The sequence below is a fragment of the Gymnogyps californianus genome, chromosome 18 (genome assembly GCF_018139145.2).
Source record: "Gymnogyps californianus isolate 813 chromosome 18, ASM1813914v2, whole genome shotgun sequence".
Lineage (NCBI taxonomy): Eukaryota > Metazoa > Chordata > Aves > Accipitriformes > Cathartidae > Gymnogyps > Gymnogyps californianus.
Window position 1 is genome coordinate 10225895 of NC_059488.1, and position 21669 is coordinate 10247563.

The 21669-nt window shown below is 38.1% G+C and overlaps 1 protein-coding gene across 1 annotated transcript in view; it reads left to right on the plus strand.

Annotated features, from left to right (window-relative positions):
* The first annotated feature begins 794 nt into the window (after positions 1 to 794).
* The window catches only part of CNTRL (centriolin), a 37357-nt gene continuing 16482 nt past the window's right edge, over positions 795 to 21669 (plus strand). The window contains exons 1-21 of the mRNA XM_050907699.1: positions 795 to 838; positions 2448 to 2703; positions 3138 to 3271; positions 3800 to 3930; positions 4849 to 4990; positions 5848 to 6034; positions 6132 to 6325; positions 7155 to 7211; positions 8103 to 8222; positions 9105 to 9330; positions 9806 to 9915; positions 11096 to 11290; positions 13873 to 14026; positions 14655 to 14875; positions 15583 to 15759; positions 16754 to 16888; positions 18290 to 18435; positions 18902 to 19109; positions 20075 to 20254; positions 20557 to 20736; positions 21313 to 21429. Of these exons, the coding sequence (XP_050763656.1) occupies positions 2481 to 2703; positions 3138 to 3271; positions 3800 to 3930; positions 4849 to 4990; positions 5848 to 6034; positions 6132 to 6325; positions 7155 to 7211; positions 8103 to 8222; positions 9105 to 9330; positions 9806 to 9915; positions 11096 to 11290; positions 13873 to 14026; positions 14655 to 14875; positions 15583 to 15759; positions 16754 to 16888; positions 18290 to 18435; positions 18902 to 19109; positions 20075 to 20254; positions 20557 to 20736; positions 21313 to 21429 (3237 nt within the window). The 5' untranslated portion in view covers positions 795 to 838; positions 2448 to 2480. The remainder of the gene's footprint in view (positions 839 to 2447; positions 2704 to 3137; positions 3272 to 3799; positions 3931 to 4848; positions 4991 to 5847; positions 6035 to 6131; positions 6326 to 7154; positions 7212 to 8102; positions 8223 to 9104; positions 9331 to 9805; positions 9916 to 11095; positions 11291 to 13872; positions 14027 to 14654; positions 14876 to 15582; positions 15760 to 16753; positions 16889 to 18289; positions 18436 to 18901; positions 19110 to 20074; positions 20255 to 20556; positions 20737 to 21312; positions 21430 to 21669) is intronic.

The window sequence follows — 21669 nt, forward strand, 5'->3', positions numbered from 1 at the left end:
AAATCTAATTATGTCCCTTCCCTACATTCTTTTTTCAGATATGGCCTACTGATTTTTCAACCCTACATTTCACACCTAGTTGTACTGATTCTAAACTAACACAGCCCAAAACCATTACAAGAGATGCATTTAAACACCTCTGTGAAAATGGTGGCAATTTAGGCCTACTGCATTGAGTTTATCACAATCAAATGCAGTATGTATTTCCAATGCTACATGCAATGTTCCAGCATAAAACCCATCTACATACAATTTTACACAGATATGCTAATTTGTGACATACATTCGGATACATAAAGCCCAGACAAAAAAAAAAAAAAACCAAACCAAACTATCACCAGAGCAAGCTTTATTATTTATACAGTGACTTCAGCTTTAATTAGAACAAAACCTCTCAGAATCTACCCTTTCGCAGCCGAGAACCGGGCAGACGAGGGGCTGCCGCCACTGAGGCAAAGCGCCCGTTGGCGGCAGGAGTAAGAGAAAACGCGGCGCATGCGCCGGAAGGACCGTCACCGGCGGGAACGCTGCCTTGGGCAGGGGCGTGGCTTCGCGAGGGCGTGCCCCGCCCCTCCCCCGGGCCCGTTTACCCGTCGCCGGCCAACAAGCAGACAAAATGGCGGCGGCTCGGCTCCTCACGCTGGGCTCTTAAAGGAGCCGCAGCACCTCAGGCCTGGCGGCCGGTGGAGACGACGATCGCTCGGCGGAGGAAGGGAGGCGGGGGAGAGGTGCGTTGAGAGCCGGTGCCTTCACTCGGGGTCGCCCCGAGGCCGCTCTGCCCGCCACTGCCCTGGCGGCGAGCGGGAAGCGGTGAAACGGCGTTACCATGTCAACGCAGGTAATCAAAGCGGAGGCCTGAGGGGAACCGCCCTCGGCGGGAACCGGGATCCCCCTTCAGCGAGCATCGCCGCTCCCCGGCCGCTTCACTGCGGGCTGGGGGTGCGGCGCTGCCCCGCAGCCCGGCCCCGCGGATGGGAGCTCTGCCCGGGGCTCAGCCGGCAGCACCGTGCCGCGCTGGGTGGTCGTCACCCTGTCAGGTGCGGGCCGGCCGTGGCGGGAGCGGGGGGGAGAGGCCGGTGGCTCGGCTGTGGCGCCCGCGGATGGAGCGGCCGCGGCGGGTGCGCAGCCGTTAAGCGGGGAGCGGCGGGAGGGAACTGGCAGCACCGAGGGCCCGTCTACTCCCCGCCGGGGCGCGGGGTACACCCAGGGCATACCTCCGCGGCCAGGTCAGCTCCACGCTCCCCCCTTCCCCGCCTGTTCTAACGTGAGAGTTTTGTCGTGGTTTTCATTGCAAAAGCACAATCTGTTCTCAAGAAACCGCATTAAAATGTCTAACTGCGCTCCTTAAAACATGAGGAAACTTCCCAAAGTAGCTTTTCACTAGCTCACTGTCGTCTTTCTCCCTCTCCTGCCCCTTCCAGTCTCACTTTCCTGGCCCTGAATGAGTTGTGCCTCCAAGTATTGAAGAGAGTCGCTCCTTCTTTGTTTCTTTCTTTTTGAAGATTCAGGGAAAAAAAAATCCATTTTAATGAAGAAAATCTTCTCAACTCAAGACACAATGTAATCACTCATATAGCTCAAAGTTCCCGTAAAAGCATACCTTTCTATCTTAAAGAATATCTTAAAATGTGCTTTTTGTTTACGGAGTCTAGGTTTTAGTAAAAACCTGTCCCTTGAAGATGGTTACTACAAGGGCTTTCACGCACAGAATGCGTAAATGACTGTTTCTACGCTTACCCCTAGGGAAATACATTCGTCACTGGGGGAAGTTTCTGTTAACGTTCTCTGGAATTTCCCAGGCAGTCACAGAATAACTTCTTTGCAGAACGGGGAACACTGAAGGAATGCCAGTGCTAGACTGATTTTAATTTTTTTTTCTCTGTTGCCTTTTCTGCTTATATTTGGTCTTCTAGCTGCAAAGCGGGTGATTTCTAGCTTTGGTAAAAACAATTGGGATCCTAGTCCTCTCTGTCGTCTGCCAGCTATGTTAGTCTGAGTTGAGAGTATCTCCAGACCTGACGGACTTTGTGTAAACCATAAATTGCAGGACAGGGACCAAGATGAGTTGCAAAACAGCACTTCAGCCAGTCCCTGGTGTGCTGTAGAATGGTGTAAGTAAACAGGTATACCATTCCTCCAAAGATGTGTTAGCCCATGAAAACTGGAAGCTGTCATCCATTGGAAAATTGGCTTAGATGTATTTTTTTGGCACCATATCATTGCTGGAAATATTTTCTTATGCTAAAAAGACAATTTTTCAAATATCACCTGCGTAGTGTCCCAAACTGTATCATCTGAAGTGATAAATTTTGTTGTTAAGCACATAGATACCGAGACAACAAGCACCTAGTATCCTTAAACAACGTGCTCTGTAGCACCTTTGTTGGCATGCAAACCATTAAGATTTAGACTTATGTACAGACTGATGTTTATTTCTGTTCTTCCAGATATTGGTCATATGATATTCTGTATTTTTGGCAATGAAGAGAGGCTCCATAAGAAAAGCGTTGTGTAGAAAAACACAGATGTCAGCTTCTCGGACACCTAGTCCAATGTCTCCTGTCAGTTCAAGTACCAGATCGCCATCTCCTCTTAGCCAACAGACATCTCTGTCTGCTTGCAAAAGCTCAGAGCGGAGGCACCAACAACTTGATATTACAGCAGAAAATGTAGAAGCTGCTTTTGAGTATAAGTTTCATAAAGGTATTGTATAAATAACTGCTGGTATAAAAGTACATACTAAAAGCATAAAAAGCCAATGTTCTGTGAACTGTATGATTAAAGATGTATGATCTGTTAGAAAGAACCCTGAAAAATTTGCTTCCATCTTTTGGTACTCGAATGTAGAAATGATAGTAATGAAAGCTGTATAGAATAACGAGACTTTTACCCCTTACATTCTGTGCTGGGGGGAAGACTGGCAAAGGGAGATGCATACTGTGCCTTTTTCAAAAGGCTATACCCACTTACGCCAGCATGTCATTTCCTGTAAATGCTTCTGGTGTGCTGTTTCTTCTCATCCCTTGGCAGGGAGAATAATTTTCAATGTTTTCCAAGTATTCAGTGTGAAGTAAAAGACTAATATTAAAATCACCAATTCTTTCACTACTGAAGGTAGTTCCTCTGTTTAATTTCAGATGAAAATGGTGTTAATCCAGGAGTTAGGTACATTACCGAACCCCTTATAAAAGGTCTGTCAAAACAGGAAAATTTAGCATTTATAAGCTCACTGAATCTTTCTTCCCCAAAGGATGGGGACAAGAAATTTAAGGTAAGTTATTGAAAATAACTGGTAATTCAACAAAGTTAAAAATTAATTTTTATTTGGTTTTTAGTAAAGGTCTATTTTTAAGCGGATGTAAACAGCTATATTCTAATTATATTAGCCTAGTTCTACAAGCAGCTTCTGTTTAAAAAAAAAAAAGTCAGTTGAGACTTGTGCAAAAGAAAAAAATTTGAATCGGTTAAAATGAAGTTTAGAACGCCATCCATTAGTGTAATTTTTTAGCTTTTGGATTGTGCTGGTTTGGTTGGTTTTTTTTTTTTTTTAAATGGCAAATTCCCTTTTGTGTAGATGAGACTGGTCCACTGTAAATTTAAAATCTAATTTTCCTCTTCCAACGTTATAGAAGACTGTACCTAAAGCAGGGTTTTAGAATGCAACAGTGAAACTGTGATTAATAAAATGTTAGAATACTTTGTATTTTTTAATGAATAGGTGGTTGTTAAAAATAGAAATCTGCCTTTCTCTTTCAAAAAAACAACTGCAATGCTAAGGGATTAATTTTCTGTTCTTTAGTACATAGAAAATTTGGAAAAGTGCTCTAAACTAGAGACACTAAATCTTAGTAACAACCAAATAGAGAAGATTGAGAAGTTGGATAAGCTGATGAAGTTGTGTGAACTCAATTTGTCTTGCAACAAAATCAGGTAAGCAGAAACACTAATGGTTTTGATAAGCCCAGATACAATAAAGCTGACATTCTCTTATTTGAGTTCTCTCTCAGGTGTGAACAGTTAAGGTGAATTTCCCATCAGTTGTGTGTCAAGACTAACAAGCTTTAGTGAGATCTTCTTAAAAAGCACAAGCTCTTAGATATTAGGATAAATAGTTCTGGGAAGTGCTGTTAGTGTACCGTGGCTGCAGTTAAACTTGTTTTCCTAGGAAACCAAGCCAGAAATGCAAGTTTCCAGATAGCATAATGAAGAGTGTACAATAACCCAATTAAATGCATTAAAAGTTTAATTAAACTTTTACTGCATATTGCTACAGGTAATACAAGAAGTTTTCTTTTAGGAGAGGAAGCTGAATGGGTTTGATCAGGCAGGCTGTAAAGTCACTAAATTGCTTTTTCACTTTCACTGTTTTGAGGCTCTGGTATCTTGTCTGAGTGGTATAAAAACATTGAACGGTAATGGTTCAGGCAATAGCAAAATTCTTTGTTTCCTTTAATTTTTCTGTTAGTGAATTATGATCTTTACATGAGACTGACTTTGCAGTAGAGAAGCTGCGATTTCAGTAGAGAAGTTAACAATAGGAAGTAACAAGACACTAGCATTTCTACACATTGCATTCACACAACTTCCTTTCTCAACAGGAATTGAAAATGTCAGAGTAGCTTTTAGCTACTGCTATATGTTTTCAGATTGTAGTTATATACAGTTGGTTCCTACCTATCCTGGTGTAATTTAATTTGAATTGTGAGTCCATGGCAGTAAACAACTTTGCTAATCTCTTGGGTGATAATTATTTGAGACAGATTTTGCTGTAGTTTATCCATAATGCCTCAGTTACACTGTGAATTTGCTATGGTTCATGATGAGTTATGTTTTTCTTCTTATTTTCAGTAAAATTGAAGGTATAGAACATATGCAGAATCTACAAAAGCTGAACCTTGCAGGAAATGAGATTGAGCATATTCCTGTGTGGGTAGGGAAGAAACTGAGATCCCTGCGCATCCTTAATTTGAAACAGAATAAAGTATCATCAGTAAGTGATTACAGTTAGGAACAATAATTGTTCAGAAGCTTTTCATGAAGTGAACTGGTATATTTGCATTGATTGACTTACTCTGAATAATTGCTGAGTGTCTTTCCACAAAGTCTGTTGTGAAATACAGCCATTGTGAGCCTAATAAAGTTGTTTATCAGAAAAATGCTCCTTTTGTGCCAGGTATTCAAAGGATAAACCTGTAGTATGTTGTTCAGGAAAGTGCAAGTTTTTGGAAACGTAGGAAAAACTTGGTGAAAATGTGAAGACCTTTGCGTGTTATTGGTGGCGTCCCTTACGATGAGTTAATTATATGTTTTGGACACCTGTAAATAATCTATTTGCTTATATTTTGTATTGAGGACATGACTAGATTTACTGCTGTTGTCCAGGTTCATTTCCATGTTTTGCAGCTACAAAAGGGTGTCTATGAAATGAAATCACTTAGTACAGTTCCTGAAGGAGTCATGCTACTTAGGAGGAGAGATGAACCAGCTTTGTTTGAGTACTCCTCATGATAAAAGCTCCCTTTTCTTATAAGTCTGGGGGAATGGAAGGTTATATATATCCACAGGCCTTGTTATCGTGAAACTTCCAAGGTCAAGCTTGATTAAATTTGCCCTCTTTGCAGTGGTATTTTTTCGTAGAAGAAACAACTTGATTTTAGGAAGTTACTTTAGTCATAGTACTGTGTATTTTGGTAGGTTTTTAGAGATTCCACTTCAGCATAAATGTTAAAATAGATCTTTTGAGCTGGACCTAACATAAAACATTCTATAAAATCAGAAATTCAGTTATGGGGGTTTAATTGTTCTTAGAAGGATGTCTAATCATTGTTCCATTTATCTTTGATTTAGCTCCATGATGTAGCTAAACTAAAGCCTCTACAAGATCTGACTTCTCTATTCCTTGCTGATAATCCAGTTGTAAGTCTGCCTCACTACCGCTTGTACACCATATTCCACTTGCGAGCCCTGGAAAACTTGGATGGACAGCCAGTGACAAATCATGACAGGCAGGAAGCTCTAGAGAGGTTTAATTTAGGTAATAGTGATATGTTACAACTATAGTGAATGACACCAAATTTAAGTTTAGATGGAAAAGATTTCTATTTGAATGTTTCTGTTACTTTGTTTTTCAGAAGAGATAGAAAAATTAGAAAGAGAGTTGGAAAACACGATAAAGGAGATGGAGAACCTTAAACTTAACCAGTCCAAAGTGCTTCAGCAACTTCGCCATCAAGATGAGGTCAACAAATCATTAAAAGAAAAGACTTTGCAACAGAAACAAAGCTATGAAGACCTACAAAGGGACCTGGACACCAAAAATGAATTGGTAAGATAATAACTTGCACCAAGTAAATATTTGGTATAGTTTTGTTGTCAGAAACAGAGTTGTCAATGTGAGAGTTCAAGTGGCTGGAGATTTATGTTTAAAATTAAGAGACAAAACTTAGGCACGTCAGCTTTTAGAAAGATTATTCCTTGACCAGTTCTTCAGTATTCTTTCTGTGGAGAAAGTAAGTGTACTGAGCCAGCAATCGGTATCACTTTTGTAATTTATAGTTCATAGTAACTTATTTGTTTGTGTCTGTAATTTTTTTTTTGTTGTTTAAAATTTTGTCAGTTGATGAAAGGTTAAGTATCCTCTAGCTGCTAAATTGCCAATGTACTGAATCTCCTGTGTTGTTCGGACTTTAAAGTGCTGCTGCAATAAGGGAAAAGATTAAATGCTTTTACAAAAAAAAGGTGTGCATACAAGTTGTATGTCAGTAATACCCCTTGATTATTATTTTGTGTAATTAGTTTACTTGTACTTTATTTACATCATCCCAAAATCTTAATTTGACAAGTATCTTTCATTGGTAGCTATAAAATGCAAGAAAAGTCCTGTTGACTTGGGAGTCCTTGGTTGTGAATGACCTGATGGAAACTTAAAATATGGCTTTTATCTTACTTGTTAGACTTGTCCTCTAAAATTTTGTCCTTCAGAATCTCTATAGCTAATATTTCTATAGCTGTTTCTTCTGTGAACGCACACTAACCAGCAGTCTATTTCTAAAATGTAGTTTTCAGTATAGTGAGATTTAGCAGCATATATTTTGCAACTTAACCCACTCTTATCCTTTGGATGACAAACTTTGCTTGCTTCTTTCTTCCTTTAGCTGGTGTATTGGTTTGTCACAGTTCCCTTTCTGCAGACCCTTTATTCCTCACTAAAGGTAGCCCCACGGTGCTCCTGGGTTGCATGGTTATTTTTATTTCTAGGATTTATTTGCATGTTTACTGAAGTAGGGATATTTGTATAAAGTGTTCCAGTGAGACTTTATATTCGCTGTGGTTTTTGGATACAATGTTCTTTAATTTTTTTTTTTTTTTTTTTCTTTTCTCTGAAACACAGTTAATTTTTGCATGACATATATTGTTTTTTAAAATCTTTCTTTAAGCCTTTCCTTTATTCCCATCTGTTCTATTTCTTTTCCTCCATTAGTCCTGCTTTCCACTGTCTATTGGAGTTTTGCTGCATGTTCTCCTCAGGTATTCAGCATGAAAAGTTGATGTAAAAAGAAGTCACATGATGGACCTTTATTTAAAAAAAAAAAAAAAACAACCAACCTCAAAACCTAACTAGCACAAGGTTAAGCTAAAATGACATGCATAGGCTCTATACACTTGACAATTGAGATAGATACTTTGTTTCTTTTACAGACAATTAGTGTTAATAGTTCTCACTGCTCATTAGTAGCAGTAAATACATTCGTTATTTGGCGTAGACTTTGCTAAACGATTGTACGCAAATTACTTTTTATCCTAAGTTACTGACAAATTTATTTTCAAACCTTTGATGCATGTAAACTTAAAAGGCCTTTCATGTGATCGTTTGTGTTATATTAATAGTGGGGTTCTTGTCTACTCCTAGTCGTCATATTGTATCTTGTAATGAAGTTGCACTTTGTGATATTCTTGATGCAAAGTACACCATCTTAACTTTCTCTGATGTGAGCTTCGTTTCAAAGTTAATTGTCTTTGTCCTGCTCTCTACCGAATTGAAATGTATGTGATAAGTTGCATTCATTCAAGTGTCTTTATTACTTTTTTTACTGGTTTATTAGTTAAAGCAGAAGACAATGGAGCTAACCCGAGCTTGCCAGAAGCAGTATGAATTGGAGCAGGAACTGGCGTTTTATAAGATTGATGCAAAATTTGAGCCGTTAAATTATTTTCCGTCAGAGGTAATAATTTTAAAGTAATGGATCTTTTCATTTCTGTTTCTCTCGCATTTCAACTTGGAAAACACAAAACTTAATAGTTTTTCTATAATTCTAATAGCTACTGCTTTATTAAGAGTTATTAGTTAAGAAATATAAACATTTCATTTTAAAATCCTAAGTTACAAGTTTTGAACTAAACTGAATCTGAGTGACACTTAATGTGTTGAATATTAGTATACATGCCTATAGCATATGTTTTAGCTAAGTAGAGTCAGTGAACAAACATTTCATTCTTATTATTAACCAAAGAAATGATAGTCCTTTCTTCTGGCTTAATTTTGGAGGCCCTTTCATTTGGAGAAGTTCCACAAGCCAGAATGTTCTTGAGTTAGATGGTATTAGAATTTCTGTCCTTTTTCTGTTGTTTTTTTCTCCTAGTAGAGCTAACCTCTGTCATACTTGCAAAAAAAATTGTAGAGATGCCTGAATGAAAGGAGTCTGCACAAGAAATGTAAAGATCAGTAATCATTAACAATGAATGATTTTTTAAGTTATGTTTGAGTGAAGTTTAAGTGCAACAATGTAATGGACTAAGTATAATCTATATTACTATTAAGTCTAAAATATTAAGAAAAATTCCTCCAGTTAAATATCCACTTGCATTACCCATTTGCAACAAATTGATCATACCCCAGTTGGGTTTGTTTGGTTTTAATTCCATTATAAAATAACAAGAATGTTCAAGGCCAAACAAGTCAAGTATAGTCTGTTTTCTTCTAATTATTCTAATTGCAAATTGGTTTTCTTTTATATGCTTGTTAGGACAGTTAAATGTATATTATGAGTTCACTGCAACCATACTTCTCAGATAGATATAAAGACATATTGCTTCATACATTTCAGGATGTTGAACTTGATAATGTACCTGGTGAAAGCCCATACATTGGTAAGGCCAGGTATAAAAGAAATATGTTTGTAAGAGAAGGCTACATTGCTAACAAAGCTCAGCAGATGGAGATTGGAAAAATGCAACTAGATGAAGATGACTTCTGTAGGAAACCCCAGCTGAAATTGCAGCTCCAAACTCTAGATGAACTACTAGAGGGTAAAGAAAAAAAGATTAATTCAGGTGAAACCTTAATTTTTATCAAATAAAAACTAAAATATGTCTATCAATGTAGTTTATTCCACTGATTAAATGCTTGACATGTATTTGACATAAGAATAGCAATAGTGTGTAAAAGGCTCTAAGTGCTATGATTTCTAAACACTGTATTTGATGCATTTTGGGTCAAAACTGTTACAATTTCTTTTTGCTATTGTTTTAAGATAACTGAAAATGAAAGGATTAAATATTATTGAAAAGAGAATGCTAGGGAGGTTTCATATTTGATGCATTAATTTAATTGTATAAGACTCATTAAAAAAACTTTAGACATACTTTTTGAGAAACCAGAATGTACTAGCTTTGATGAACACTGTTTTAAGAAAATGCATTCTGATTAACGTGTTAACAGAAAATATGCATATCAGTGTTATACGGAATATTATAATGTCTTTTGTGGGGTTGTGTGTTTTTTTGTTTTTTTTTTTTTTGTCTGCAGCACAAAGAAAATTAGAAGAACTGCAAAGTGCAATAGGAGATGCAGAGCAACAAGTTTTGAAAGTAACAGGCGAACTGCAACAACTGGAGGATGCTCTGGCTCAGAAAAAAGTATGCAAAGAAGTTGCTATGTGAATAGCAAGGGAAAGTGTTCGAAGCAGTGTTGATGTAGAAAATATAACTGTTTTTTTCCCCATTCTTTTTTAAAGGGGCCATTGTACATATGTAAATCCATTTGTCATGCATCAGAAAAATCTTACAGGTTTTAGATAGCTTATTTATAAATAAGCTGTCAGAGTTGTAGTGCAGTTAATTGCATCTAAACATGTTCCATGTGATGCTGCTGCTGATTGTTAACTTTTCCCAGAACGCTTTGGAAGAACATAAATACAGATCTGAGTATCGCAGTAAGTGGACAGTTAGGGGTCACTGCATTATGCAGCAGGAGACTTGGATGTGAATTTATCTTCTTGTTCTGAACATATCTTCTTGGTTCCAATAACCATAAGCTTATACCTCCTGAAGGAGGAGACAGAAAGTAACAGAGTAATGGCACAACATCATAAGCAGTGCTGGTGACATGACATACATGTTCATGAGAACGGAATTCTTACCTGAACCTCTCAATATAATTATATGGATTGAATATATTCTGATGTATCAGAAAAGGTCTTTCAGGAAGGACTATAACTGTGTAGGTTTAGTTATGCAGCTAATAATAAGCAATGTAGCTACATAATTGGCAGCAAGAATTAATTTAAAAACATTTATCAGCATTAAACTAAAACTGTACCTTCCATTTCTTCAACAACTGTCATAAATTATTGCTATTTTTAGTCTCTAAACTTGCCTTAAAATCAATGACCAGGATCTTCCGTATTTTAATTTAAGAAGTCATAACTGGGGGAGGGGAGAAAAAAGACATTCCAGATAGTCTTCTGAAGACTGCAAGAAGGAATTATACAAGAGACTTCTGAAGTTTTGTTTGAAAACAAAACACTTTAGGATGATGGTCAAAATGAGGGTTCTGGTGTTTCCTGGTATGGTAGACTAACGTTACGAAATTTCTAGTTACCATAAGCAAACTGTCTTTGTATTTTCTTTTTTTGAGAAAATCCTATGAGTTTCGGTTATCTTAAGAAAATAAAGAAGATTCAAAACAATGAGTAGATCATTTTTAGGCAACCTGTTAGGCTAAACTAGCAGTCTGATTTAACTTTTTAAAAAGTTCTTGATCAGCTGTGTATTTCCAATGAAACTATTTTACCCAACCTCCTAATGCTATCTCCAGATATCACAGGCCAACAAGGAAGGTCTTGAACAGCAATTGAGTGAAAAGATACAAATCCTGCATCAGCTACGCAAGGAAGCTTTAGAACTGGAAAAACAAATGGAGAAACAGAAAAGAGAAATAGGGAAAAAACAGAAAGAGCTTGAAGACTTGCAGAGTTCTCTTGCTTCTGTAAATCCTGAAGATCCAAGACATGTAAGTAAAACTGAAATCTTAAGTTTTTATGTACTGCATATATTCATGTACTGAGGAATGTAGTAAAGGCTACTTTAACAGATTACCATTCAGCTGTGCCTATTTCATGAATTATATATTATTTTGCTATATATCAACTTCTTTAGCTGTTATCATTTGAAAAACATGCAACTCCTCACAATTAAAAAAAAAAACAACAACAAACCCAAACAAAACCACAACTTTGGTAAAACTCTTGGGCAACTAATTTTCAATGCAGTTGCTGTACAGCACATTAAGAACTACATCTTTATGCTTTGCAAAAACATGCTGTGCAGAGCCTTGGAGACAATTTCTGTGTAAGAAATCCTTAATGCATGTTTTTGTAGAATCTGGCCTTAAAGATTTTTAAAGGTCTGTGTAACTGCTGCAGGCCTGTAGCTGAAGTCCTGCTTTGTCAGAGAGCTCTTGCATTGGCACAAAAGTCTGTTTGCAAGAGGTCAGCCTAGAGCAACTGTCTGGAGTAGCAGATGTAGCTGACCTGGCGAAGCGGTGACAGCTTATATTAATATTCCAGCCTGTGAACTGCAGACAGCTGCGGGCAGCAGCAGCTTTGGCTTTACGCTGTAGTCCAGCATCCTAAAACTGGAATCGGTTTTCAAGAAATAGTTCTAATTCTGAAAAGATTTATATTGCCTTTTTGGTGGGGACTAATGCCCTTTCTCTGCTGTCACATGCAGTCCTGTCATTACTGATAGATTCAACAAGGCCTCAGAGGTCACGTGTTAACAGGGTTGGGGCAAAGCTGGATGCACCAAGAGCAGCTCTAGCTTGATAGTCTCATTTTTTGATCGCCAGGGAAGCAAGACTTTTGATTTCTGAGTTATTAACTGTGTTCAGGTACAGCAAACGTTTATACAAATTTTAAATTAAAATGAAATGGAATGACTTTTTAAATAGTTTTTAAAAAGCTTATGTCTTTTTAAATGAGAGCTTTTCAGGCCAGCTTGATGCTTTTAAGTATGCGAGGAAAGACTTTTTATGCTTGGCTCCCGTCTTCAGCTGAGGCCTGCGAACACATTTAAAAAATGCCCTTTTTTTTTTTTTTTTTTTTTTTCCCTCCCCCCCAGCTGTTAATAGAAGAGCAGTGTGCGTTTCAGGCAGGATCCCTCAGCTAACGGCCAGGCCCTTTGTCGGGAGCCGGCCCGGCCCTTCCCGCAGGCCGCCCCTCGCTTCAAATCACAACACAGGAAGCGCTGGTCGGGGCCAGCCGCCTGCGGAGCGGGAGCGGGGAACCGGGAACAGGGAACGGGCCGGGCGAGCGGCGGGGAGCGCCGGACCCCGCGCTCCTCCGGGGCAGCGGAGGACGTTGTAACTGGCGTGCTGCTGGGGGAGCGGAAGCGTTCGGAGAAGATGGGAGAGTCTGCTTAATTGCTTTCTGTGCTGAAGATACCGGTTCTTTAGTCAAATGAATTCTAGATCAGGGGTGGGGCGTTTTGCCAATGATACCGGAGGAAGAAAAGACAAAGGCAAAGCTGTAAGTGTTTGGGTTTTTTAAACAGCGCTCTTGTGACATTCAGCAGCTGCAGCAAAATGACTCAGCAGCAGTGCCTCTACTCGGGTTTTACTTGTTGAAATTTCACTTTTGAAAACCGAGTGGTAGTTTGTCTTTAAGAAGGCGACAAGTTGAATTGTACTAATGTGAATGTTAAAAATAACTTCCGGTTTAATACATTAAAAATACAGAAAGCTATGTTTTTACCCATTACTTTTGTTATAGAAGCAACTTTATAAGTGATTTTTCTGAGAACTTGTATTTAAAATTTCTACTGCTAGCTCGATTTATTTTTTTGAGTAGTAAGGAAAAGGTGCTGTTTATCGTGACAGTATAATTCTGTGTTGGTTTTTTTTCCTGACATTTGAGTTGTTTGAGTAATTTCATACCAGTGAGAAAGAGATAGCACTATACTGTGTTGATAACGAAGTCTTGTATACAGCTGAAACAATCAGCTAAATTCATACTAAACGCATGAAGTCCTGACCAAAGTCTCTGTGAGCTGCAGGTATGGTGTATTTCCCAGCAATACTTAAAAAACCAAAAAACCCAACAAAATCTGGTTTAGGTAAATCTTAGCTATAAAGTTGGCCTGACTTGCTGGTTGTTCAGAGTATTTTCCTTCGGGTGGTGACCTGACATGTTGTAAAGCATCATCTGCTGTGAAGGCAATGCAGGATGACAGGATTAAAGCTTCTGGAGAAAATCATGTTTGTTCTTGACTAAAAGAGGAAACGGTATAACAAAAAGTAAAGGCAGGAAGAAAGGTAGTAGCCATGAGTAATAATTTATAAATGCAGGCCTTATTCATCATGCCTGGGCAAGGGGGAGACTACTAACGATGCTGTTAGTCACACAGATTGCTTGCCTATCTGGGATTCTTTGTGGGGCAGTAATGAGGAAAAATACCCCCCCCCCAATGTATGCTGCACTGGTGACTTTTACTGCCGGTAGTAAGACACTGCAGAACTGAGCTAAAATGCTGATTTCACTTTTTTAATCTGTATTGACATTGTCCCACTTTACCTTTCCAACTGTTAATTTACAGGCTCACATGAAAGCTCAAAAAGCAAGTAAAGAACAGCAGTTTGATGTAATGAACAAACATTACAAACAGCTTGAGAGTCGCCTGGATGAAATGCTCTCTAGGATTGCTAAGGAAACTGAGGAAATCAGGGACTTGGAGCAACAGCTTACTGATGGTAAATTTTTCTTTTTGTTTTATCCTAAATACAAGAAATACTGTAACATGGCAGGTTGAAAAACTATTCTTAACTGATCTAAAAGGAACTTTGGGTAAAATTTTTTTTCTCTTTTTCTCTCTTTTTTTTTTTTTTTTTTTTTTTTTTAGTATGTTCACCTCACTTGTACATGGTTGCGGAAGGTTGTTCGCGGGGCGTGTGTGTGTGTTCTTAAGGGGGGAAGTTTTGGAAACTGACTTAATAAAGTCAATGAACTAAATTTATGTATACATTTACCAGACACCTAGTCTATGTGAAAGTAAATATCCCAGAAAAGAATATGAATATAAAAACTGAAACAAAATTGATTTAGGTGTAAAAGTAGCAAATACCATCTTAGGTGGGGCTCAGGAATGCAAAAACAACTGCAGTTTATTTTTAACTGTTCCAGTGGTCAGGTTAATACAGTAGTATGGGAACTCCTAGCCTTTAAAACACAGCACAGGCATTTTCTGGTTCAGTTCTACTTGTTGTTACTACGTATTCCAATAGGTGAACATCTTAAAGAAGATTAAGAAAGGCAGTTTTGTTTGTTCTGTAAATAATTGTTGTTTCTTAACTATCTCAAATTTGTTTTGCATTTCTGCAGGTCAAATAGCAACAAATGAAGCACTGAAAAGGGATTTAGAAAGTATTATCATTGGATTACAGGAATACCTGGAAAGTGTTAAATGTCAGGCAAAACAGGCCAATGATGAATGTAAGGAGTTGCGGAAGGATAAAGAATCTTTGCTACAAAGATTGGCAGATCTAGAGGAGGAAAGAAACAACCTGGAAATAGTTGCCATGGATGCAGAAAATATGAGAAAAGTAAGGCTTAATACTATGTTTCTTCCCAAATTCAGTTACCTAAGAATAAACCTAAAAAAAAAAAAAAAAGGCAAATGACCAAATTGGGAATAGCAAAGCACAGTTTCTTGGATAAAATAATTTTTTGATATGGTAACTTCAATTAGATGTTCCCACGCACATTAAGAACAGAATTTGGCCTTTAAAACCAGGTGCAAGGGAAATACAGTAAATCGGTACTTTATGGAAGATGTCTCAGAAATGCAGGCTTTACCTTTCAGATGTTACTAAAAATGGATTTGCAGTCGACATCATAGTGAATTGCAGTAGTGAGAACTGTCTGGACGCTAGCCAAGGATGTGCATATTATTAGCTTGCATCTGTCCTATCAGCCAATTACTTTGAGAGCTGTCTTAGTATCCTGATAAGTTTTATGTAAACCTTAATACCAGGGACAAATGTGTGTCACTTTAAGCTACACCTTTCTAACTCAAGTGTAGATTTTTGTACAGTCTGTCACAGTAGCGTCATTGACCTGGCCTTTGTATGTAGTAGTGCCACCTAGCTTTAAGTCTTAATGTTTAGTGATAAAGTTAGTGTCTCTATTTTGACCCATCTGCTGTCACATTGATGATGAGTTCCAGAGTAACAGAGGAAGAGAGGCAATGTACTCTAAGAAATCTTGGCTCTCCTGTGTACATATTTCTAAAATGAATGTAAAATTCCAGGAAATTACGATGCTAGAAGGTGCACTCCAAGAGCAGCAAGAAATAAATGAATCGCTTAGAGATGCACAAGGGGACGTCAGTGCCTATGAGGCTGAACTGGAAGCCCAGCTAAGAGACAGAGATGCTGAAGCCAGTCAACAGAAAGAAGAATTGGAAAGACTGAAACAACTTAGCCAGGTAAGAACAGAGCTTTTGCGCTGCCAAAGGGATAATCTACCGTGGGATGAGGGGCGACCAAACCTTCCTCTGTACCACATCTCCAACATTGATTTGCAAATAATTGTTGGTTTAGGTGTGCCCCCAAATGGAAGGTGGTATCAGTTTGCTAGGTTTTATAACTTTGCATTGAAGCAAGGTACAGATCATTTGGGGACCCTATAGAGAATATTTGCCATAGTTAAAAGGAAAATAATAATCTGCATCTTTTTGGAAAGAGATAACTGCACACACATCAAAAAAAATGACACTAAATCAGTCCTGTGAAAAGTAGCAGGTGAAAGACAAAGTTTGCCTTTGCTTTTTGTAGTAGAAATTGAGTTTTATGGCAAATCTTTTTTATTTTGTAATATATTATAAAGTAGTAGCTTTCTGCTGGGGACAAACAATGTATGCTTTAATTTGTACAGTCCCGCTTTATGATACTGTTGGGGATCCTGATTTGGATTCATGTATGATGATGATGTACAGTAACTACTATTTTGGTTCAGTTTCCATTTGCCAGAAATCAACATGGTGGGGTTTTTTTTGCAAGACATATTCCAACTGCACATTCCAGATTGCAGGCAGAAATGAAAATGCAAAATAGTAAAGTGTGGTGTTCTGTCCCCAACCCTTCCAAGTCTTTTAGTTTTGATGTTTCAGGAAAAACTTGAAAGCTCTCTGTAGAACACTGCTAAAATGTAAATCTTGCAGTTACCTGCTGGGTAGGACATGCTCATGCTAGGTCTAGATTAGAATTTACAGTGCAAGTCATGATGATGGTGTTTTAGGAAGTACACCTGTTACGTATATATGGTGATGAGTTGATTTGGGATGGTTGGGGTTGTTCTGTTGGGTTTTTTTTAGGAGCTGTTGTCATATTGTTGTTAAGAAATACAGCTGTTTGTGTATTTGGGTGACAGGTTGGGGTTGGGAGTGGGGCTATTAACCTGAAGGTTTTCTGTGTTTGTAGATGGAACTGTCAGCCCTGCAAGCTGAACTTGAAAAAGAAAGGCAAGCATTAGAGAATGCTCTGACCAAAGCACAACTAGCAGAAGAGAAGGAACAACAAAATTATAAGCTCCTTTCTCAGTTCAAACAACTGCAGGTGAAGTATTTGTTGCCTTTAAAAAGTTACCTGATACGCAGTATGTTTCCCCACTCCCCCAAAGAGAAAGCGATAAGAATTTTAAAGGATTCTGTATGAATCTTGTTTCGAAGTTCAGTAGTATTTATGACTTTTCCTGACTTTAATTTTCTTGTCCAGAGACCCTACACCATAGTCTTTTTTCTGTCTATTTTAGATATTTAGATTGACCTTTGAAATAATTTTAGAGCTGCTCAGTTATATTGCAGAGGAGTTGATAAATTATTATATGTATCTCAGTTTCCCACAAGCTTCATCCAGTACATGTCAGTAAAAAAAACTATTTGGATGCAGAAGAAAAAATTGATCCAATACCTAAAGCAGAATGTATTGCCTCTGTTTAAAGCTGTGATCCTGAGGAATCTTACTTAATTGCCACAAAACAGTACTGGCATCCAAGTACAAAAGGCAGCAGGGCTTGTGATCCTTGAAGTCACAGGTATTTCATGAACTGCACAGGTGTACAGAAACACCTCTACTTTAATGCAGTGTCACAGATCAGTGCCTCATCTTAACTGAGATTAGAAACTGAGTGTTCCTCTTTCTAAAGCTGCTCAATCAACAGGATTTCTCTAGGCAAGAGTAATATACTGGGTTCACGATCTTCAAAAACATGGCTGGCAAAGGAACCCCCTTAATTTTTTTTTTTTTTTTTTTTTAGTGTGCTGGGTGATTATAGCAGTTTCCCTCATTGTGGGAAGGCTGGGTTCAGTCCTTCTTTGTATCCATCAGATCGCTTTTTCCTATCTCACATATTCCTCAGAGGATACAGTGACCACCAGAATAGAATAGAATAGTTCATTTGGAAGGGACCTACAACGAACATGTAGTCCAACTGCCTGACCACTTCAGGAGGAGCTTATAAAGAATCCTCACCAGGCATTAGCACTGTCATTTTTGCTGAAGCTTGCCAATGTGCAGAGTTTAAGACCTATGGGGCCAGGACAAGCGTGACTCCTTGGTCTAGTGGCTGGGACAGTGTCTGCAATTGTTCCATCCTCTGTTATGGACAGATAGTGTGACAGGCTTCTGTATGTCACTGGGCTTTGCTTATGTAAAGACAGAACTTACTTAGTTTAAGGAAAGGATAAGCTCATTTTTGAACTGGCATTTAAATACTTTTCAACATAAAGGAAACTGAAAGGCAAAGATGGTTTGGCGTGTTCTTGTTTTGTTGTTGATACTGGTTCAGGCCACAGTGAAAAAGATGTTTGGACTCTTTATTTAAAAAACAAACAAAAAACCCAACAACAACAAACCTCAAACAGGTCTAGATATTAAAAATTCTAGCTTTTATCATTTGTGCATGTTTGCTTATGGTTGTGCGGGTGGGTTTTTTTGTCTGTTTTTTTTTTTTTTTAGGGAGACAATAATCTCCTGAAACAACAGCTTAAAGATCTTCAGAATCAACTAAACCATGCGGTTGGTAACTTAATTCATCCTGAGGAAGTCTTAACTCGTATAAATGAACTCAAGCAAAAGCTTCAGACAGGAGTTGGAGAGATTAAGTGAGTAAAATAAAAGTACAGTGTTAGATTTGTGCATGTGAAAGTGCTATACATGAGAGCAACAAGGTACGTGTGCTGCATCCCACTCAGTGCAACTTGGGGCAGTTCAAACATGAACTTCAGCACCCTGTGGTTGTTAAGAGAACATGCCCTGAGCTCAGTAATTATACTGCTGAGGGAAATATGCGGTCCTCCTGGCTTTCACTGCAAGGGACAGGGCAAACTTTTCCCCCCTCTTGGTCCCCAGCAACGAAGAATGGTAATAAACAAAGACAGAATGGTATAAATAGAGCCAGGGTGGAGGTCTGTCTGTGCAGCGTACCATGTTCAGTGCTGCACCTGAATTCATTTACATTGGATATCTTAAACTTGCACTATTGTATTAGGCTTCATTATTTCAGCATCTGGTATCACAATTTAAAATCACTATTTTTCTGTCTTGGAACCTGGATTGTTTCTCTTTCAGATGTCAGAATTCGGCTGATGTTTTAGGGAAAAGCCTTGCAAATCTGCAGAAAGAATTTAATGACATCCTTGCTGATGCACAGAGGGAAAAAGAGAAAGCATGGGCTAGACAGAGACAATTGCAGGAAGAAATGGTATCCCAGCAGGAAAAACTGGAAGAAGTACAGGAGAAATATAGACAGGCATGTATCAAAACAACAAAAGCAAGAGTAAGACAATTTCAGCTTAGTCTAAAAAATGTAACTTGCAGCTGAAGGATCAATTTTCACTATGGATGTAGCTTTGCTACCCTCCATCTTTCAGAAGAGTATAATTTTACTGAAGGTAGACAAATTGAATATGTTTGCTTGTCGGAAACACATTGACAAGTCGCATCAGAGCAGGATGCTGTTACTTGTGATTAGAACAGGAATACTAACCATTATTAGAGTTTTGATTTTCCTTTTGTGCACAAATGTATGTCATGTAGTAATTTTCATTATAAAGAAACTATAAGCAGGCAAAAGCTTCTGAAGAGGGAAAACATAATTGACCGCTTCTATGCTGTCTATACTGTGAAATTCTGGTTAAAGTAGTAAAATACATCAGCCATTCTTGCTTTCTTCTGGTAAGTGTTAAATTGGATATTTGACAGGACACGTGCTCCTTTGCAACCTCTGGTTGGCTTTTATTATATAAAGTTTGCAAAAAATGTTGCTTGGAGGAGAAGGGTTTAATGTGCATTACAACTTCGACAAGCAATCTCTAATTTTAGCTGTATAACAACAAGGAGAGACCCACTTTTTGGTGTTCATGTAACAGTGGAGTCTGACTTTTTTTTTATTATTTTATTTTTAAAATAATAGTCTTTATGATTTTGCCTGATTATTTGGTGAATTAGCATTTAGACTCAATATGTCTCAGAGGCAAAAAAGAGTTTTGTTATAGGTAGAAAAATATAGCCAGTAACCTCCTCGAAAGACCACTATACATACTACTACCAAAATAACTTGGCACTTTTAAAATGTAATAGTGACAGTGGCAAAGCAGTTCTTTTTCCTTTCTCTTGTGGTACAAAGTATGCTGGTAACGGCACTTCCCAAAAAGTTGTTTCTTTAAATCATTAAAACAGGGTGGCTTTTGGTTGAAACAAAATATATTTCTGGCTACTCATTCTAACCTATTTCACTTGCAGGTTAAAGCTGAAAACAGGCAGAATAAGAACAAGGTCCATCAGTTAGAGAATGAAATTCAACATTTACATGAAAAAATAAAGAGCATGGAAGAAATTCAGGGCCTTGCTGATCAACAGCTCCAAGAGGCAGATGAAGAGAAAGAGACTATTCTTGCTCAACTGGAAGATTTAGAGAAAAGGGTAGGAATGAGTAAGGACAAGTCCGTGCACTGTGTGTGCTCACGAAAAGAAGATCCAATAACTTGTGAATTATTTTGCTTTCTAAGATAATACAGGAAGGAACACAAAGGTTAAATATAACATCTTTCTTTTCCTTAAATTTTATTAGTTGCCCTTGCTTTACTGTTTCTTTTCCTGTTACATCTAATGCATACCATACAAAATGGGGTATGTGTGGGAAAAAAGTCATACCGACAGAAAGCCTTTCTTCCATGCTGCTTTTTACTTAAAACTTATATAACCTATTGTCTTCCTGGTTTCAGAAAAAAATAGAAGATGCCAGGGCACAAATGCAGTTTGTCAGTCTAGATAAAGAACTGAAGGAATTAAAGAGGGCAATCATCACTTCAGATAAACTGGCAGCCACGGAGCTCTCCATTGCTAAAAATCAGCTAAAGGCTCTTCATGGTACTGTTCTCAGAATTAATCAGGAGCGAGCTGAGGTAAATCAACGTTGATAATTAATTGCTTCTGTATAAGTAGTGCTTTCTAATGCCATCATAATGGGAGCAGTCCTGGTGTTGTCTTTTTAAATTCAGCTTCAAAGCTTTATTCTGAATTGTCCTGCTGTACAGGAGCTCTTGCTTCAGAGTCTCATCTTGAAATATAGTAGATGAATGCCTGAGTAAATTTGGGTATGAACAGGCGTTCTTGCTCTGTGTTAGAAGGTGAGGGAGAGGCAAGTTTAATCTCTTATTAACTGAAAGTCAAACAATAGATAATACGTTGTTAGGTAAGATAGAAAAGCAAAAGAAGGGACTACGGAAGTTTGTTCTTACACTTCAAATTTTTAAAACTGGGAACCATTTTTGGCTACATACTAACCTCTCCTCTGTAGAAATACTGTAAAGTTAAAGGAGAAACATTATTTTACATAAACTTTGCCAGTTTCTGGAATTCCAGAACAGACAAGTGCTGATGCTTCTTATTAGTCAGCTTTTCACAAAGCTGCATGAAACATCTGCAAGCTTGTGAAGTATTCTTGCAAACTAAAGCTCAAACTAAAATTTCAATTTTAGGAGATTGAGGAAGCCGAAGAGTTCTGTGCTGAGGCAGCTCGTGCAGCCCGGGATCTTGCCAGAGCAGAAGCAGAAATAGAATTGTTACAACAACTCCTCAAAGAGAAGGAAGAACAAGTAGGTTGCAGTGATGTTTGCTCTATATTATACGAGGAGGATAAAATACTTAGAAACTCACTGAACAAATATATCTCAAAATGCCGTATTTAGAGGTGTCTGCCCTGCCCTTTTTCTTCAGGTTTTCCCAAGTCACAATGTTCTTCTCTCCCCTGACATCTGCCAAGGAACAAAATGAAAACCTCACTGGCTAGAGTAGCTGACTTTTAAGTAAAACTATCACCTGTTCACCTAAGTGCC